Below are 19796 nucleotides of genomic sequence, written 5' to 3' on the forward strand. Positions count from 1 at the left end.
CCCAAAAAGGAAACTATATCCAACCAAAATTCACACTTTGAGAATTTGGCATAATGCTTTCGCTCACTAAGTGTCTATAACACAACTCTCAGGTATTGTTCATGTTCTACCCCACTTTGAGAGTAGACCAAAATGTCATCAATAAATACAATCACAAAATGATCTAAGAATGGCTTGAATACCCTATTCATGAGGTCCATAAATGCTGCAGGGGCATTAGTAAGCCCGAAGGACATCACTAAAAATTCAAAATGCCCATACCTGGTCTGAAACACTGTCTTGGATATATCCTCGGTCTTAATTCTTAGTTGATGGTAACCTGGTCTTAGGTCAATTTTTGAAAAGTGAGTTGCACCCTATAGCTGGTCGAATAGATCATCAATACGTGGCAATGGATATTTATTCTTGATCGTCACCCTATTCAGTTGCTTGTAATCAATACACATTCTTATCGTGCCATCTTTCTTTTTAACAAATAACACTGGTGCACCCCAATGCGACACACTAGGCCTGATCAATCCCTTATAAAGTAGCTTTTGAAGTTGAACCTTTAATTCTCTCAACTCCGCTGGAGCCATACGGTATGGAGGACTAGAGATAAGTTGAGTTCCTAGCACCAAATCAATACTGAACTCAATCTCTCTCATCGGAGGCAGCCCGAGTAAGTCTTCTGGAAACACATTAGCAAATTCTCGAACAACTGGTACACTATCAATAGTAACATCCTCCAAGCGTGTATCATGAACGGTAGCAATAAAATCCAAACACCCATTATTAATCATTCGATGGGCTTTTACATAGGATATTATCTTTCCCTGAGTCAGAGGAGTTATGCCTTTCCACAATAAACATGGTTCTCCTGGAAAATCAAAACATATCAGCTTGGAATGACAATCAACTGAAGCATAACATGACACTAACCAACACATACCCATAATCACATCAAAGTCAGACATAGGCAACACTAGTAGATCAACTACGGTGTCCCTACTCTGAATAAATATCACACAGTCTCTATAGACTCTATCCATAGATATAGTCTCCCCTACTGGGGTCACCACAATATAAGGCACATTAAGAGACTCAACTTCTCGTTCTAAGTATATGGAAAAAGATGGAGATACATATGGATACGTAGAACCAGGATTAATAAGAGCGTAAGCCCCATAAGAACCGATAATGATAATACATGTGACTACTGCATTAGATGCCTTGGCATCCTGTTTGGCCATAGCAAAGAATCTTGGCGGTCCACCTGCTTCCTGAGCAGTCTGTGCACCCTGTTGACCCTGTCCAGGAGCAACATGCGGGGCGGCTCTAACTGGGTGAGTTTGTGTACTAGTAACCGTTCTCTGCGGCTGTGGAGTAGCATGGCTAGTAGAAGAATATCCTCTTGGACAATACTTAACAATATGTCCTTTTTGACCACAAGTAAAACAAGCCCCATCTGTTCCAAAACAACGACCACTGTGATTTCTACCACAATTCGAACACTCAAATGTTGACCTGACTGATATGAGCCATTATCCTTCCTCTGTATCTGCTGCTTCCCCTATTTAGCTGGATAAGTACTCCTAGAAGACTGCACCACTGACTCTGACTGAGAAGGTCTGGACTGCCCATGATTAAAACCACTCTTGCTCCCAGATAGAGCTCCACTAAACCCGCCGGCGCTACGAGCCCTTTTACTTTCTCGCTCGGTCCTGTCCTTCTCCTGATAGGACTCATAACGAAGAGCAGTGTCAACTACCTCTTTGTACGAACCACCTTGAACATCCCTAACCATAGAACCCCAATAACGATGCCCGAGCCCATCCACGAACCTCCTCACCTTCTCATGCTCATCTGCAACTAGAAAAGGTGCATAACTCGCTAAGTCAGTGAACTTAGCCTCATACTCTGTAACTGTCATACTGCCCTGACGCAGTTGCTCGAACTGACATCTCATGTCATCTCGCTTGCTTAGTGTAACGAACCTATCCATAAACATAGTTGAAAACTCTAACCAAGTAATAGGTGGCAACCCTGCTCGTCTACCTCTCTGAACTAAATTCCACCATGACTCTGCGGATCCTAAAAATATAAAAGTGGCAAATTCCACCCCTCGAGTCTCTTCAGCCCCAAAGTAGATAGTATCTTCTCACAACGCTGAATGAACTTCTGGGGCTCAATAGAAGCTTGTGTAGCATCAAACTCTGGTGTCTTAAGATCCTTAGATTGTCCTGTATTTGCAACTGGCTGAATGGCCTGCTGAGGGGCCATATGGGGAGCTACAACATTTAGCTGAACCTGTGTTTGCGCCTGCGAAGTAGTCTGGGGAGCCGGAAGTCCACCCTGAGTAGGCACTAACGCCTCCAACACATTCAACAACCTCGCCACTACATCTGCGGGTAAGGTAACTGTAGGCACATCAACTGGGCCTGGTGGTGGAGCATCATGAACCACTTGTTCTTGCACTCTATCTGGCATAGTAGCTTGGGATTGACCCGTGTCACAACTTCAGGCTGAGGAGCATCCTGTCTACTAGTCTGAGCTCTAGTCTGATGAGCTCCAGCCTGACCACCACCTCGGGAAGCACCCTGTCCAGCACCACGTCTAGCAGATGAAGGTGTGTATGTCCTAGCCATCTGCGAAAGAAATAATTAAAAGTCAAACTCAAGTTATCTCAACACATGATCAAGGAATGAAAGAAGGGAAAATATCCTAAATGCTTAGTAGCCTCAAGATCATAAGTATGGGCGCCTACATACCCATGAGCAAGACTCTACTAAACATTGCTCTATGACTCGGGACTTAAAGCCTAAACTCTGATACCAACTTTGTCACGTCCCAAACTACCTCTCAGACGTGACTGGCACCGAGCTAACGCCACCTGCCAGGCGAACCCCTTTCTCTAACATTTAACCATTTACACACAAATACTGAGAGAAAAAGTGCAAGCCTAAAGTATTATTAATAATTAAAGAGGTAATGATTATCGCCCAATACCTTAGTCAATTGATAGCAAAAACAAACAATCACTCAAATAACAAAACTCTAGTCCAAATCCCACACTAAGACCATAGAGCATCTAACAGAGTAATATGAGTTTTATTGACGGGTATGCAACCCCCCCCCAAATGACTAACACGAACTAAGTAAGTCCAAAACGAAAGCCTCCACAAACAATACGATGGCTCACGTCAGCAATAGGATCCACTCGAACAAACTCGTCAGCCACTAGCTCTATCTCCCGCAACGATATCTGCACAGAGATGCATGTAAGGAGTGAGTTATACGTAAATATAACCCTGTAAGATCCTCGACCCTCCACTTTAATACCTCTGAAACAATTGTTAGAAAATACAAACACACTACAACACGAATGATATAGTAAATATGATAATTATGCAATAACTCACTATATGTGTATCAACAGAGTTATTAAGAATTAACCAACAAGGATACCCACTAAGGACTTATCATAATTGCACTGAAAGAAATTTACCAACACACCTACGAGTCCACAACGACACCACAATGCCTCAAATATGTAATAGAGCATATACAATGCTCGGGTGATGTACAAAGGCATACACAATACCCCAACATCATGGCGCACAACCGTATCAAACTCAACATCATGGCGCACAGCCGTATCAAACTCAACATCATGGCTCACAGCCGTATCGAACTCAACATCATGTCGCACAGTCGTATCAAACTCAACATCATGTCGCACAACCGTATCAAACTCAATATCATGGCGCACAGCCGTATCATACTCAGCACCATGGCTTATAGCCGAATCAAACTATAAGACACAACCTCATGGCGCACAGCCGTATCACACTATCAAACAACTTATAAAATAATATTTTTTTTCTTTCATAAAATAATATATTTGCGGCTAGTTTAAGACCACCGACTCTGCCAAGCGCACGCTTGTCCCAACACATGAACCAGGCAGAGAAAACACACTTTCAAAACGGATTTTAGAAAAGCAAGTATTAAAGCTTGAAGTCTCACTTACCTCGCTAATGGGAAGTTCACCAACCTTGCAACGTCTAGAACACCAACCAAACGGCCTTCAATGCCCTCAATCTATCCATAATATTTAATAACATGTCCTAATTAGTCTAAAATCTAAATAAATAATTTTCACAACTCTAGGACAAGTCAAAACTAAGGTCAACCCTTCGGTCTAATTAATAAAATTTTGTACCCAATTAAATTTCAAACGCAGAGCAGTGGAGAAAGCCAAAACAGTGGTTTCAAAAGTCTGCCACAGTGCGTATGTCTCATATCTCTAACGTACTTGGTGTCATTATTTAATCATTACTCCAATCATGACATACTATTAATACACAATGTGTTTCTAATTAAAAGAAGTGTAAACAGAAACTATTATCAGCAAATTTTCCACCCCCTACACAATTTCACTTCTGTTAAATTCATCGATCATTACAAAAATTTTATGCTTCAATCATTATAAGATTTAATGATGACAACTCCTCCACAATAAATGGAATACGTAGTACTATTAGAAAATTGCATACCTGATTGGTTGCTTTCTTTCTTTTTTTACTTTTTCCCAGAAAAGATACCACACAGTTAGATTATAAAAATCAAGTTGCAGCCTTCCACTGATAAACCTTGCGTCGTTACAGATATATCATACGTTCTCCAGCAGCCTTTTTTTTCTTTTCCCCCTCTCAAGTAACCAAATATACTAGTATTTTATAATTCCTTATGCCCTACACGTGACTGCAACAAGAGTATGGGCTTGGTCCATTTTTTTTTTATTGTTTTCTTCTTCTTTTGTTTAATAATCTTAAGTGGAGTTACAAAATTAGCTACTGGCCAATTATTTTATATATTGTGTTATGTATTATTATAAAATTTCTCCCACTAACTTAATATTTGACCCAATAGTTATAAATAAAATTATTTTTCTAATCTCACAATTTATAAATATATATATAAAATACTTTTGGTTATTACAGGGATCTCCCGGAATATCGTTCCATAGTCCCAAAATAAATACGCAGCTCAAACAATGGAGATAACAGCTACAATACGAAACCATACAGTTTAGATTAAGTACAAGTCAAGGAAGAAGCAGGAAATCCATTAAGCATGTTGCACAAAGTTTAGATAAGCATTTAAAACATGTAGACATGCTATTCTAGGCTAAACAGGACAATTACACATGCTAATATAACTCAATTAAAGTGAAACAAATTATTATTCACAGTGAAAAAAGAAATTTACAATAAATAGCCCGTGTACGCACTCGTCACTTTACGTACACGACGCTCACATAACACAACAGTACCATTTCCTAAGGGGAGTTCTCCCACACAAGGTTAGGCAAGCCACTTACCTCGAACCAAGCTCAATCAATCGGTAACAATGCCTTTTCCACGAATATCCGACTCCGAATGACCCAAATCTAGCCAAAATCAATTACATATACATAAATATAATTATAAGAAACTAATCTAGTCAATGAAATCAAAGCTAAAGCAAGAAATTAGGAAATCGCCCTAAAAAGTCTCCCCAGGCTCACGTCTCGGAATCGGGTAAAAGTTACAAAATATGAACACCCATTCACTCACAAGTTCACTCGTACCAAAATTATCCAAATCCGATATCAAAATCCCAATCAAATCTTAAAACCTAGTTGAAGAACTTCCAAGGTTTTTTCCCAAATTTCTCACCCAAATTTCTTGATTGTCACGACCCAATTTTCCCTCTGTTGGCTTTCGTAATGGAACCTAGTCTTAGGGACTAAGTAAACCTAACAATTTCTGAATATCAAAAAATCTAGCAGCTTCAACATAGAAATCTTTATGAAATATACATCTTCCAAAAACCGGCGGTACAAGTCATAAGCTCTACAGAGTCCCGCTACAACTTCTAAACACGACTGTACCGAAATAAGTACAATATTATGAATATAAAATAGGAAAGGTAACTCTGAAGCCTGCGAACGCAGCAACAGGTTTACCTTGAGTCTCCATAGCGATGACCCGCACAACTACTAATTAACAATACCTGGATCGACACAAAAATGTGCAGTAGTATAATATGATCACACCACAGCGATGCCTAGTAAGTATCAAGACTAACCTCAGTGGAGTAGTGACGAGGGATAGTCAAGACACCTACTGGTCTAATAAATTGAACAAGTATAAGTATAGAAATGACAGAACATGATATCTATATAAAGGCTACGCGATGTGGCTAACAATATAGTAATTGCAATAAGGAAAGAAAACAGTAAGTAATAGCGGAACACCCTAATAAGAACACAAAAAAATGAACGAAAAATACAACCCAAATCTGAAATCACAGATACAGTAAAGACAGGTCATAACTCAGCAACTACGGCAGTTTTTACACCAGGTCTTAGCCAACAACTTCAATCAATTTGTCGAATCCTTCAAGTGATAAAAGTATTTTGAAATATACTTCCTTCAATTAAATATTTTTCAAAAATATTTCCTTCAAAATAAATACCTTTTGAATATAATCTTTTCAAATAAATATCCTTTGAATATAAGTCACCCTGTGACACCTCATTTCATAATCGTATAATACGGATCTCAATACCTGAGCCCTAACACTTGGCATCTTGTGCCCTCATCACACCTCACAATCATACAGACAACTCACGTGCCAAATAGAGCTATTCTCACAGTACAGGCAAATAAATAAGGGTGTGCATCTATACTCAGCTTTATCAAGAAGCCTCTTATCCGATAAGGGTACTTAGCCACGTGTATGCTTGTGCAACTGTCCTAACATAGTTCGTACCAGCTAGTAAGCATAAGGAAAAGAATGGACATCACATATAGTGTCTACACAGGAATGACATCAATGAAAGACAACAACTCAGACACGGTGATAATAACAAGGGATCTCCCATGATACAGTCTCGTAGTCCCAAACATAAATGTGCAGGGGGATCTCCTGGAATCCTTTTCCATAGTCCCAAAAGGGGGGGTTTGAGAGAGTTCAAAGACGGCAAGTGAGAGACAATATCTCTAGGTCTTGGGGGTCGGGTTATAAGCTATTTTCCTCTTCTCAGTGTAAGTCATGATTTGTTTGGATAAAGTCAACTAGTAATTGCTGCACAACTAAGCTTGTTTGTGCCATAGTCAGTTGAGATATTCACACATATGCGAAATACATCCCTGTCTTAAATCTCTTTGAGCCCCTGTTAAATTTTTGTAAATGCTGCATGCATCTATCATTAGCTTATCCTCCATGAAAGTAGGATTTAGACATACTATTATAGTCAGTTGATAGTTTTAGGAGTTAAAGCATGGTCACTCCATACTTACTTGTTAAGTTAGACCTATGTTTGAATTGAAATTATTTGATGCAATGTTTCCATTTCCTTTCTTCATTTGCATGATCAATTTGGTTTTATAATGTGTAGGAGATCACTATCTCAATTACCTTGCCTATGAAAAGTGGATTGAATGTTGCTAGCCTCTTTTCTTAACTGTGTAACACCATGTTCTGCTTCGAGTAATGCTTAATCCTCCTCTTTACTGTTAACCTAAAGTTGAACCTGACTCTCAAACCTTATAAAGCTCCTTTGTTGATATTGTCTGAGCATATGAATGTTTAATACTATTAGAAGCGTGACCTTTTTAGACCTTAGGGGTCCCTTATTTGAACTTGTGAAAGTGTAATCATGATAAGAGTTTAATCCCATGACTTTGATAATTTTTATGTGGCAATAACTGACTATGACTGTTGGTTTGAATATGCCTTGATGTCTTTAAGATGCCAAGTAATGTTATCAACACCTATTTAAATATGTCATTCTTTAATGATTCATTCCTGCACTGGTGTGATTATGAAACCTCTTTTATCTATGTGTATTCTGAACTCAGCCCCTCCCCTCTCTAGGTCTCCTTGATATGTGGTTCCCTATTTAGTATTAAAAGTAATTTGTACTCTCTTGTGTTATATTTATTAAGAGGAAAGTATATATTTTGTGGTAAGTAATACTTTAGTACTTAATTTGCATTGAAGGGGCCTAATTGGCACTTAAACCTGTAAGGAAAACATATAGTTTTAGAAGGGCCTCATTAGCACTTAAACCTGTAAGGAAAACATATAGTTAGTGATTAAGGGTATTTGGGAACGGAGTTCAACTCTAGGTTAGGCTTTCCTCTTCGGCACTAGCATTGCCCGCGTCCTTGAGTCCCTTGGGAACTTTGAAGTGTCGGGGGATCCAAAGGGAGCACCGACCTTGAGTAGGATTCCCTCCTTAGCTCTTAATTCATTGACACATTCAGTTCTTTAAGGGTTTAGCGCTTAGTGACAACGAAGTTTCCAATTTGAATTATTTGCTAAGTAAAGCCAACACAATAATATATAATATCCTCTATCATATTAATCTTATTCTTGATTCAACTATCTATTTTGTGTATTTGTTATGTACATGAAAGTATTATATGTAATTAGATTGTGTTAAATATATATGGGATATATATCTAATGACCTTCTTATTTTTGACATGTACATATATTTGGGCCTCTACGTTGCAAAATAGGGTGCAACAACATGGAGACTCCCTTAGGTTCTTATCTTAGCATATTAAGACCAATTTGACTTATAGATTTATTTGTACATTGCTTTGATTATGATCGAAACTGCAATTACATGCTTACATGCCTTATTTGTTCTTTACAATTACATGCTCTCTATGATCACCTTGCTTTTTGTTACTACATCCTTGCTTGTTACTGCTCTATATACACTGTCATTACATCTCTTCCAACTGAGTATTAGTCGTACACTATCTCACATAATATCATGCTAGGGTTGTCTTTTATGCCCCTCCGAACCTTTTCTTAAAAACTCTTTAGTTTTAGAGAATGTCTTTATTGGGTCAACTAACATAACTTCTCACAGTTCTCAGTCCAATTCAAAAGTAGGAATCACTCTAATCTAGTAAAATAGGTCATACTGCATAAACCCTAGGTGAGTTGGTCCCAGGCACCAATGCACAATTAGGAGAATCACCCTGATGTCAACAGGTCATGTACCCAACGACATAATTTCTATGGAAAGACAAACATACATGACAAGACACTTACAGATCCGAAGCAAACATTTACCCAAATATTTTTCTTCCACCCACCTCATAAATAGAAATCAACCAGAACATCCCTAAAATTAGCATGGTAATGGGGGCTCCACACAAATTGAAATAGTGGTGGAAGAATATTTGTTGAGAACACGGAGACAAAGTGCGGACACACCTGGGAGCATTAACTACATTGATGAATATCCGAGCAGACAAAGTACTAACTCGCATGTTGATAGAATTTTGGGACCGAACTAAGGTGGTAATCAAATTTGCCGACTGTGAGCTGGTACCGACATTGAAGGAAGCCACAAGTTTCACAGAGCTGCCATTCAATAGATGAAAGATAGTGCTGCAAGTTACTATGCCCGCTTATCAGTTCTTAGATACTCTAGGTCTTACCCAGAAGTATCAAGGATGGATGGGTGAGTCTCGACCAGATGTTTGACAGGTTTGGGCACCGTGAAAGCTACGGGTGGTATTCAAGGGAGTTCCAATGTGAATAGGAAACATAGGAGAGCCTCAGGCCTATCACTTTCACAATGACACTGTTAGGATTATTGGTCTTCCCGCAGCGAAGGGGCTATATCAACATCAACCTGTTACCAGTGGTCCTAGCAGCCTTTAAGAGCAATCTTTATGCTACCCTTGTACCGATGGTGTTAGCCAAGATAAGGAGAGTTTTATCCGTCTGTGCACGAGTATACAATTTCTTCAAAGGATGCAACTTGGTGCTTTAGCTTTGGGCTACTTAACACTTTTTCCAACGGGAGGCTACTATTGAATGCTTCGTTGGTGTCAGTAATTTAATCCACAACCACAATGAAAGAATGAGGCACTGGATCTCCCCACATGGGCAAGAAGAATGGAGGGAAACACTAACCAATCTGACAGGAGAATGGATCAACTGGAAACTTTCTTGGTTAGGTGGAAGAGCTATCTTGATGACTCCCTAAAGGAACTTCATTGAGTTGATCGGATTAGAAGGCAAAACCATACTCACCTTTGGGGGTCCTCAGACAATTTGGTATGATCCAAGATGTGCCTTATTGGACAGGGACGGTGCCGTACAAGGATGACTACAATAGCTAGATCCCAATTCCTAGTATGAGGAAACTGCAAGAAGAGTGGAATGACCTGGTAACAATGCCTATGGGTCAAAATTCATGGTGCACCCCCGAGTATTACATCTGGATTAACGAAGAAGAAGAACTGTCCCACCCGAGCAGAGAAGGTCTAACTTGGTTAGAGGATGCGGGGGTTGCTGTGCAGATTTACCATGGGATCCTGCCGCATTATCTTGTGAGCACATCAATGCATCGTCAGGTGGTCTCGGGTTCCATTGACCATTTATTTCCACCAGCTGAAGAGGATGATTGGGTAGTATAATGAATCCAGATAGAGTCAAGCATAGAACTAGAAGAAGATACAGAAGAGGAGTTTGAATTTTATGATGATGAGGAAGAGTGTGAGGAAAACACAGAGGAGGATCCGGAAGAAGAGCCAGAAGAAGAAAAGGGCACAGGAAGCGACTTAGGGGATGGTAATTAGAATTGGTTGATTTTCCCCTCCTTTCCGCACTTTGTGCCTTTATCCCTAGTTCTCTCTTTTACTTTCCAAAAGGGCAACTATTTAAGCCCATGCAACTTTGTGATGTAATCCTTGTTCCCGCTTGTATCAGTCCAAATTATCTATGAAAATAAATCGCTTCAGATCTAAATGTGTCAAGTCAAAATGTTTGTCAAACATCTGCGAATTAGGCTTACCTCGGACAATTAGAGGTCCTTGCGAATTTCAGGAACACATATCAGTAATGCACGAATTATCCACTCTATATGATTTCTTGTTCTTATAAATGAAGAAACTGCCTCTTGCTCTTTTTCTTTTCTTTCTTCTTATTTTCTTTTGCTTTATTATTACCCCCAAAAAGAAAAGAAAATTGGGTTGCGTCGATTAAAACTGGTGAAGCCACCATACAATCTAAGGTCTAAGGGAAACATATCAGCTGCAAAAGACCCAACTAAACATGCTCTGGTCATAGCCGACCGACCGGGGCGATCATGGGAAAAGGACAATACTAGGAATGATGAGCACATGGCCAGGATGACCTAAGAAATGGAATCCTTAAGAGAAGAGGTACAACATATTAGAGAATTGGCACACCTAGTCGTGATAACACTTCCTCAGCCACCTAGATTCCCTTCTTTGGATTCACTCCCAGATCATTTTCCTTCAACATCGCGCCAAAACAACAACACTTCAACCTCAACCCCACCACTCAAGTTATACCTCCAGTAACACTCGCTAACCCTCCAAAACCTCCTATTCACACTCCCTACGTACCATAATATCCTCAGACATCACAAAACCAGCCAATTACCACTAATACAACTACCTCTCCTCGTGACGGAGACACTTTTACCACCAACCAACACATACATGTGGCACATGCCGCTACTCATGAGCGGTACATTCCCCCTATATATGCCATTATCGAACTTACCTTTACAGCACCCCTCATGGTCAAAGTGCCATATGAGATCGATCAGTACAACGAGATGGAGAGAGAGAGGCCATGCATAAGGAGGAAGAGTTGGTATCTGAGAAGTTGCAAATATTGAGAAGGCAAATGAAGAGTCTCCAAGTTGCCCGAGGAAGTGAAAGCCTGGACTATGAGGACCTCTGTATTCACCCTGATATTGATATACATGTAGGGTACAAACCCCCTAAGTTCGACACATTCGTTGAGATGGGGGACCCTCACACACATCTAAGGGCTTATTGTGACAAGTTGGTCGGAGTGGGGAGGAATGAGAAACTAAGGATGAAATTATTTATAAGGAGTCTGACAGGAGAAACACTCACCTGGTATACCCGACAGGACCCCCGGAAATGGATAACTAGGCAAACTATGGCGGAGGACTTTATGAACCATTTTTGATTTAATACGGAGATCACTCTTGATCAGTTCGCGCTGGTGAACCTACAGAAAAAACCATCTGAGTCATTTAAAGAATATGCATGATGGTGGAGGATAGAGGCTGCCAGGGCGCAACCGCCACTGGATGACAGTGAACTAACCAAGTACTTCATCCAAGCCCAAAAGGGAATATACTTTGAAAAGATAATAGGAATGATGGGTAAAAAGTTCCCCGGGCTGGTTAAGCTGAGAGATTTCTTAGAATATGGCATAAAATCTGGTAAGGTGCAACCTATGGCAACACTGCAAGCGGCCAACAAGGCCATCCAGTTAGGATCGATCAGTAGCAGAAAGAAAAAGAAAGAAGATGTCTCAGCAGTCGTCCCCTACTATCAAACTAACCTATCTCATGGAAGCACCTTGTACTCCCCAAACAACCACTCACCACCACCTGCTTATGATCCAATCTATAATACCCAGCCATACTACCACCCTGAACCATAATATAACCCTCCTAGAGCCAACAAAAACCAAAACCCACAACGACCATATGCTCCTTTCCAAACCACTTCTCACCAAAACCGACATGTGTATGCACTGTTCCCTCATCCCAACTTTGAAGAAAGGGGTCATATAATGTATACCCCGATTGCTGAGCCTCTGTCCCAATTATTTGAAAGGTTGAGAAGAGCAAGATTGATATAGTCAATCGAGGGAATTTTTCCTGAACATCCCTCCAATGTGCCGGGGTACGATACTGAAGACTATTTTAAGTTGAAAAAGAAATTGAAGCCTTGATCAAGAGCGGACATATCCAGTGCACTCGAGCACTTCCTAATGTGAACCGCAACCTAATGCCTAATCATCTAAACTAGGGAGCTAACATGATCATATTAGATGAAGAATGCGACTTGAAAGGAATTATTGTCACTATCGAAAATGCAGAAGCTGCAAGAATACATCCTTAAAAGGCTCCCATCATTATAGTCCAACTAAAGCCTAAAGTGACGATTCAAACTTATCCGCAGCAACCTGCCGATGCTACTCTTGGTGAAGAAGATCGGGAATACAAAACGTCCCATGGACCTATCAGCATAAGGGAAAGGCCAAAATGATAGACTCTGCCGCAACCCATGGTATTAATAGGTATGGGAGATGCTACGCTCCTGAAGAGGTCAATCAATGAAATCCGAGGAGATAACAAATTCCAAGGCTTGTCTTATCACTATCAGATGTGGTGACAAAGTGGTATCTCGAGTGATGGTCGATGGAGGATCAGGAGTCAACATTTACTCGCTCTCCACCCTATGGGGGTTAGGAATTCATTTAAGGGAGGTCAAGGAAACCCACGTAAGGGTGAGGGCCTTTGATGGTTCGCAAAAAGGATGTTATTGGGGAAATTTATCTAGCCTTGCAAATCGGGCTGGTCGACTTTCCAGTGTTATTTCAAGTAATGGACATCTCCTCTTCCTACAATTTGTTTCTAGACAGGACTTGTATACATATGGTAGGGGCCATGCCATCTACCTTGCACCAATGCATAAAGTTTGTGTGGGGATATCAGGAGATCGTAGTCCATAGTGAGTGGGGTTACTACGCCTATTTAGAGTATGCCGTTCCATTCACTGAGGGATTAGATAGAGTCACCTTCCATGCCATAGAAATCATGCAGACTACTGAGGTGGAGGAGACTGAATAGAATTTAGGTATGCAATAGCCATATAGATCCAAGATGTCCATGAGGGAGATGATGAAATATGGATACAGGCCAGGAACAAGGTTGGGAGCTAAGTTAGATGGGATCAAAGAACCAATTGAACAAAATGGGCAAAAGAAAGGGCTGGGATAGGATACCATCCTTCAGAAGGGAAAACTCGCACCTTTAGCTCCGGGAAAAGGATTTTTATGCCAGAACAAGTTTCAAGTCTGGGACAGAGTTCAACACCCGAAGAGGATATCATCGACTGGATGGAGAAGCTGTTCGTGAATATGATTGAGGAATGTTGTAAGGGAGCTAACATCATGACACCAACTATCAGGGATGCCGAACCAGTAGAATTGGACAGCTAGTCCATCTTTGGTTCGTCGGGAGTCTTGGTAGTATGGAACTGTAAAAGTTTTCTATTGAAAGAGCATATTTAATGAGGCTTGTATCGTGTCTGTACCTTTTGTCATTTGCCTCTTTTGAACGCTTAAGACGTTACCCTTTTGATGAAACAAAAAGATTCTTTTCCTAAATATCGCAATTTATTTAACTTCTTTATTTATACCTAGCTTTTCTTTTCAGTAATCAAATCGAAAAATAGCATTATGCAATTATGACATGTAACAATACTGCAGAGCGCAATGATCCGGATTACAAGGAATATGACGAGAGTATGATGCTAGACAATCTACTGCAAAGAGATCGAACAACTAGAGAGTTAGAAGAAGTCCAACTGCGAAGAAACAAAAATAGTCAATCTTAGAAGGGAAGAAGATATGAAAGAAACTAGAATCAGCATTCACATAGAAGCCGAGCATAAGGAAATAATGATCGAGTTCCTACGATAGTACGTCGATGTGTTCGCATGGTCCTATGATGCTATGCCGGGATTAAGCACCGACATTGTCTTGCATCGACTAGCTACTGACCCTACCAGACAGCCGATCAAGCAAAAGCCCAGAATGTTCAAACCTGATTTATGTCTGAGGATAAAAGAAGTGGTGACCAAACAAATAGAAGCAAATGTGGTGAGGGTCACTAACTATCCAAGCTGGTGGCAACATCGTCCCAGTTCCAAAGAAGGACGGGAAGATCAGAATAGATGTGGATTACCGAGAACTCAACATAGCTAGTCCAAAAGATGATTTCCCCTTGCCAATTATCCACATTCTTATCGACGACTATGCGAAGCACGAACCAGAGTTGTTTGTGGATTGTTTTGTTGGATACCATAAAATCCCAATGCACGAGGAAGATGCAAAGAAGAGAGCTTTCACCACTCCTTGGGGAGTCTATTATTATAGTGTTATGCCGTTCGGTCTCAAGAACGCAGACTCTACCTACATGAGGTCCATGATGACCCTCTTTCACGACATTATTAATAAGGAGATCGAAGTATATGTGGATTATGTTATCATAAAATCTCGAAAGAGTTCAGAGCACTTGGGCGACTTGAGGAAATTTTTTGAACGCCTGCGAAGGTACAATTTGAAGTTGAATCCAGCAAAGTGTGCGTTTGGAGTCCCCACTGGAAAACTATTGGGTTTTATTGTAAGGGAAAAAAAGGATGAAAGAAGCAAGAGACTTAGCAACAAAGTGAGGTTTGGAACCAGGAAAGGGATAGAACTGGACCTATCAAAAATCAAAGCCATCCAGGAATTACCACCACCAAAGAGCAAGAAAGATGTCATGCGTTTCTTGGGGAGATTGAATTATTTCAGTCATTTCATAGCCCAGTCCACGCTAATCTGCGAAACCAATTTTAAGCTGCTATAAAGGATGCTGCCACGAATTGGACGAAGGAGTGCCAAAAAGCTTTCGACAAAATCAAAGAGTATCTTTCAAGCTCGCCATGCTAGTTCTCCCTGAATTAGGGGAACAATTATTTCTCTATTTGTCAGTCTTGGACAGTGCCTTCGGTTGTGTGTTGGGGAAATACAACAAAATTGGGAGAAAAAAGCAGGCCATCTACTACTTAAGCAAGAAGTTCACACATGCGAGGCCAAATACACTTTAATAAAACACACTTGGTGTGCTGTGACCTGGATTACTCAAAAGCTAAGGCATTACATGTCATCATACACCACACATTTGATATCTCGGCTCGACCCACTCAAGTACAGTTTCAGAAGCTAATGCCTACTGGAAAGCTAGGTAAATGGAAAATTCTCCTTAGCGAATTTGAAATTTTGTACATAACTTAGAAGGCTATCAAAAAATAAGATTTAGCTGACACATCACACATAATCCAATGGATAGGGATTACGAGCCACTTACCACATATTTCCGTGATGAGGAAGTACTATTTTCCAAGGAAGATATTGGAGAATCATTACCCTGGGTGGAGAATGTTCTTCGATGGAGCAACAAATTTCAAAGGAGTTGGGATTGGGGAAGTCTTGATTTCAGAATCTGGACAACACTAACCAGCGTCGACAAAGATAAGATTCCCTTGTACTAATAATATGGCTGAATAAGAGGCATGCATACTTGGAATGAGAATGTCAATCGACATGAACATCAAAGAATTTTTGGTCATAAGAGATTTCGATTTGCTGATCCACCAAGTCCTGGGAGAATGGTCAACCAAGAATGTTAAGATACTGCCATACCTGTACTGCGTGAAAGGGTTGTGCAAAAAGTTCATAAAGATTGAGTTCAAACACGTCCCCAAAATTCAAAACGATTTTGCAGACGCCCTTGCAACCCTATCATCCATAATTCATCATCCAAACAAGAACTACATCGACCCCATTGAGGTAGAAATCAAATATCAACATGCTTATTGCTTCCATGTGAATGAAGAACCAGATGGTAAACCTTGGTATCACAACATCAAGAAGTTCCTTGCGACCAATGAGTACTCGGAAAATGCTATTAATGGACAAAAACGAGCCCTCAAGAGGTTGGCAAACCACTTTTCCCTTAATGGGGAAGTCTTGTACAGAAGGAACCCATACTTAGGTTTGGTGAGATATGTAGACGCCGCCGAAGCAACTAGACTATTGGAAGAAATACATGCGGAGATGTGCAAACCCTAAATGAACAAATTCATGCTAGCCAAGAAGAATTTGAGAGTAGTATACTTTTGGATGACTATGGAAAGCGACAACATCTTCTATGTGCATAGGTGTCACCAGTGCTAGATTCACAGAGACTTCATCCGGGTTCCGCCAAATGAGTTAAATATAATGGGTTCATCCTGGCCTTTTGTCGCCTAGGGCATGGACGTGATAGGACCCATAGAGTATGCAACGTCAGACAAATATCATTTCATTTTGTAGCTATTGACTACTTCACTAAATGGGTCGAAACATCTACTTACAAGGTCGTCACAAAGAAGGTAGTGGCAGATTTTGTCCAGAACAACATCGTTTGCAGATTTGGGATACCAGAGTCTATCATCACCGACAATGCCGCCAACCTTAATAGCGAACTCATGAGGAAAATCTGTGAAAAGTTTAGAATCGTCTACCGCAATTCCACAGCCTACAAACCCCAAATGAATGGGGAAGTCGAGGTAGCTAACAACAATATCAAGAGCATTCTGTGGAAGATAGTGGACAATCAAAGACAATGTCACGATAAGTTACCTTTTGCTTTATTAGGTTACCAGAATACCATGAGAACATCTATTGGTATACGACACTGAAGCAGTGATACCTGTAGACCATCTTTAAGAGTCATTCAAGAAGCAAAATTGGACGATGCATAATGGATACGTATCAGGTAAGAATAGCTCATGCTTATTGATGAGAAAAGAATGGATATATTATGTCATGGACAACTATGCTAGAATAGGATGGCTAGTGCATTCAACAAAAGAGTGAAGCCTCGCCAATTAACGCTGGGGCAGTTGGTTCTAAAGAAAATCTTTCCCCATCAAGAAGAAGGTAAAAGGAAGTTTGCACCAAATTGGCAAGGTCCTTACGTGGTCCATAGATCACTCTCTGGTGGAGCTCTAATCTTAGAAGAAATAGATGGAAGAGTCAGCACAAATCAACTCAGACGCAATCAAGAGATGTTACATCTGAAGATAGATAGAATTAGGATTTTAATGCAATAGAACTACGTTTGACCTGACTTCCCACAGAGGGATACTGTTACAACCCATATCCACATGTGTTAGTTCATGCCATATATTAGTTAACATAAATCCAAGAAGGAATTATCTTTGAGATGATAAGAAGTCAATCCTATTGGTCTTAAGTGATACAAGAGTGTATAAGGGTGATTAACCAGTATTAGAAGTTAAACGAATCAAGGATGTTGTAACTCGTATTTTCAGGTAATCTAGCGGTGCTTAATACACTCAAGAGGTCATTTATTAAGGTATTTTAATCATATAATATCCGTATCATAAGTCTTGAAGTCAAACGAGTTATGAAACAAAAGTCGACAAAAGTTGTCGCAACTTAGGTTCATAATTTTACTTAAACATTAGGTCAAATGTTTCTAATCTTTTCTCATAATTTACAAGGAATTACGGGGTGCTCTACCAACCAAATTAAATATCTATGAGTCTAGTTTCCAACGCATTAAACCGTTCATCGATACGATCTCGGAGTAGAGAGATATTCGCGTTTTCGCGAGACTGCGCCAAGCACCTCTCTATGGGGCCCACTAAGTCGGTTTAAGATATTTGGACCTATATAGGATGACTCCAACCCGTTTTAAGTCATTTCTTTTCACTATTTTCAGACCTTAGAACCCTAGGAACATCCTCTCAAGGTTCTCTCAAGATTCAAGACCCAAAAAAGGGCAAACAACACAAATCAAGTGTCGGGAATTCCGTGGCGCTAGTAAGTCTCTTGTTCTTCTTGTTGTTGCTCATTTTTGTGTCGTTCCAGCTCGTGTGGGAGGTTTTTTTAAAGGGTTTATGTTCTGTAAATACTCCCTCATGTTCTTAATATCAATCCTAGGTGATTTCAAGCCTTCTAAAGTGATTCTAGTGCCGAAAAACACTAATTGATCGCTAGTTTCGCTTTTTTGTTGTTGTGGCAGCATTGGAGGGATATTTCATGGAAATTTAAGGTCAAATTGGAGTTGTTATTTCTGTATAAAGGTAAGTAACCTCTTACTCTATATGTATTTAAGATTATCCAAGTTGCAGCTAAGCCATTGAAGCTAGAACTTGTGAAATATATATCGAAAGGCTTGGAAGTAATGTTATTGTTTTGTGGACTGTTTTGTGTTGTTGTTGGGCTGCGTATTTTACTACTATCTTGTGGAGTTTTGGAGGAGGAAGGGTGTAGAGAAACACCATACATATGTAGGGTTATGACACGACTACGGTGGTCGTCGTATGTATGGAGTGATTAGGCTGTGTGTGGACTATTTTGGGAGGCTCAATATGTTTATTATTGATGTTGTTTGGGCTGTTTGGTGATTGTTTTGAATGGTGTGAGGTCATATATATAGGGGAGGTGCTGTCCGTTTCATCGTAAAATAGGTTGTGGTCGATACATAATAGTTATGACGCTTAAATGATAACGATAGTATCGTTTATCTTATTGTAGACTAAGGAGTTTTGACAATTGCATAGCTTGAGATTGGGGCAGTATATACAAGGTATGTGAGGCTATCCCTTTCCTTCTTTTGCACGACTCCGATTGCACATAATGTAATGAACGATCTTCCAAGATACTCTACTCTTAGAAGCTAGCAGTACTTACATTGTTTTCCCTCTTATGGAACGATTGATGTTAATGTTGCTTCTCTTAGTCTTATGTTATCAATGTTGTTGGTACTTCCTGATTCTTATAAGGTTCATAGTGAAGAGTTAGTCCTAATAACGTGTACAGAGGATACCGACCTTACGTCACTCCGAAAGGTTTAGAATGTGATTCCATGAGTCGAGCATGCATTATATATATGTATCTATTTTACTCTACCGAGCCACGCTATAGTTGGCTGGGTACGGCACCTATTGTGCAACCACTGATCAGTTGGGTTTTACCGAGCTCCACGTGGCCGGGTACGATTCTACCGAGCCTATTATGGCCGGGTACGATATGATGATGATGATGCCCACAGAGGCGAATGCTTTAAAGGTTTATGTATTTATACATATGTAT

The 19796-nt window shown here is 40.2% G+C and overlaps 1 protein-coding gene across 1 annotated transcript; it reads right to left on the reverse strand.

Annotated features, from left to right (window-relative positions):
* Positions 1-356: 356 nt before the first annotated feature.
* LOC104238728 (uncharacterized) lies at positions 357-17406 on the reverse strand. The gene is made up of 8 exons (XM_009793189.2): positions 17383-17406; positions 17045-17266; positions 3182-3244; positions 2525-2627; positions 2102-2462; positions 1596-1976; positions 932-1476; positions 357-859 (listed from the first exon to the last, which is right to left on the reverse strand). The coding sequence occupies exons 1-8, from the start codon at positions 17404-17406 to the stop codon at positions 357-359; spliced, it is 2202 nt and encodes a 733-aa protein (XP_009791491.2).
* Positions 17407-19796: the final 2390 nt, after the last annotated feature.

This window comes from Nicotiana sylvestris, chromosome 10 (assembly GCF_000393655.2).
Source record: "Nicotiana sylvestris chromosome 10, ASM39365v2, whole genome shotgun sequence".
NCBI lineage: Eukaryota > Viridiplantae > Streptophyta > Magnoliopsida > Solanales > Solanaceae > Nicotiana > Nicotiana sylvestris.

Excerpts from the sequence above, each read along its gene's own strand:
- LOC104238728 (XM_009793189.2), bottom strand. The coding sequence starts at position 17,406 with ATGACTCTTAAAGATGGTCTACAG. Across the intron at positions 2,628-3,181 it reads GAGTGGATCCTATTGCTGAC|ATGGCTAGGACATACACACC; the intron begins GTGAGCCATCGT and ends TTTCTTTCGCAG. Across the intron at positions 860-931 it reads TGACTTTGATGTGATTATGG|GAGAACCATGTTTATTGTGG; the intron begins GTATGTGTTGGT and ends TTGATTTTCCAG.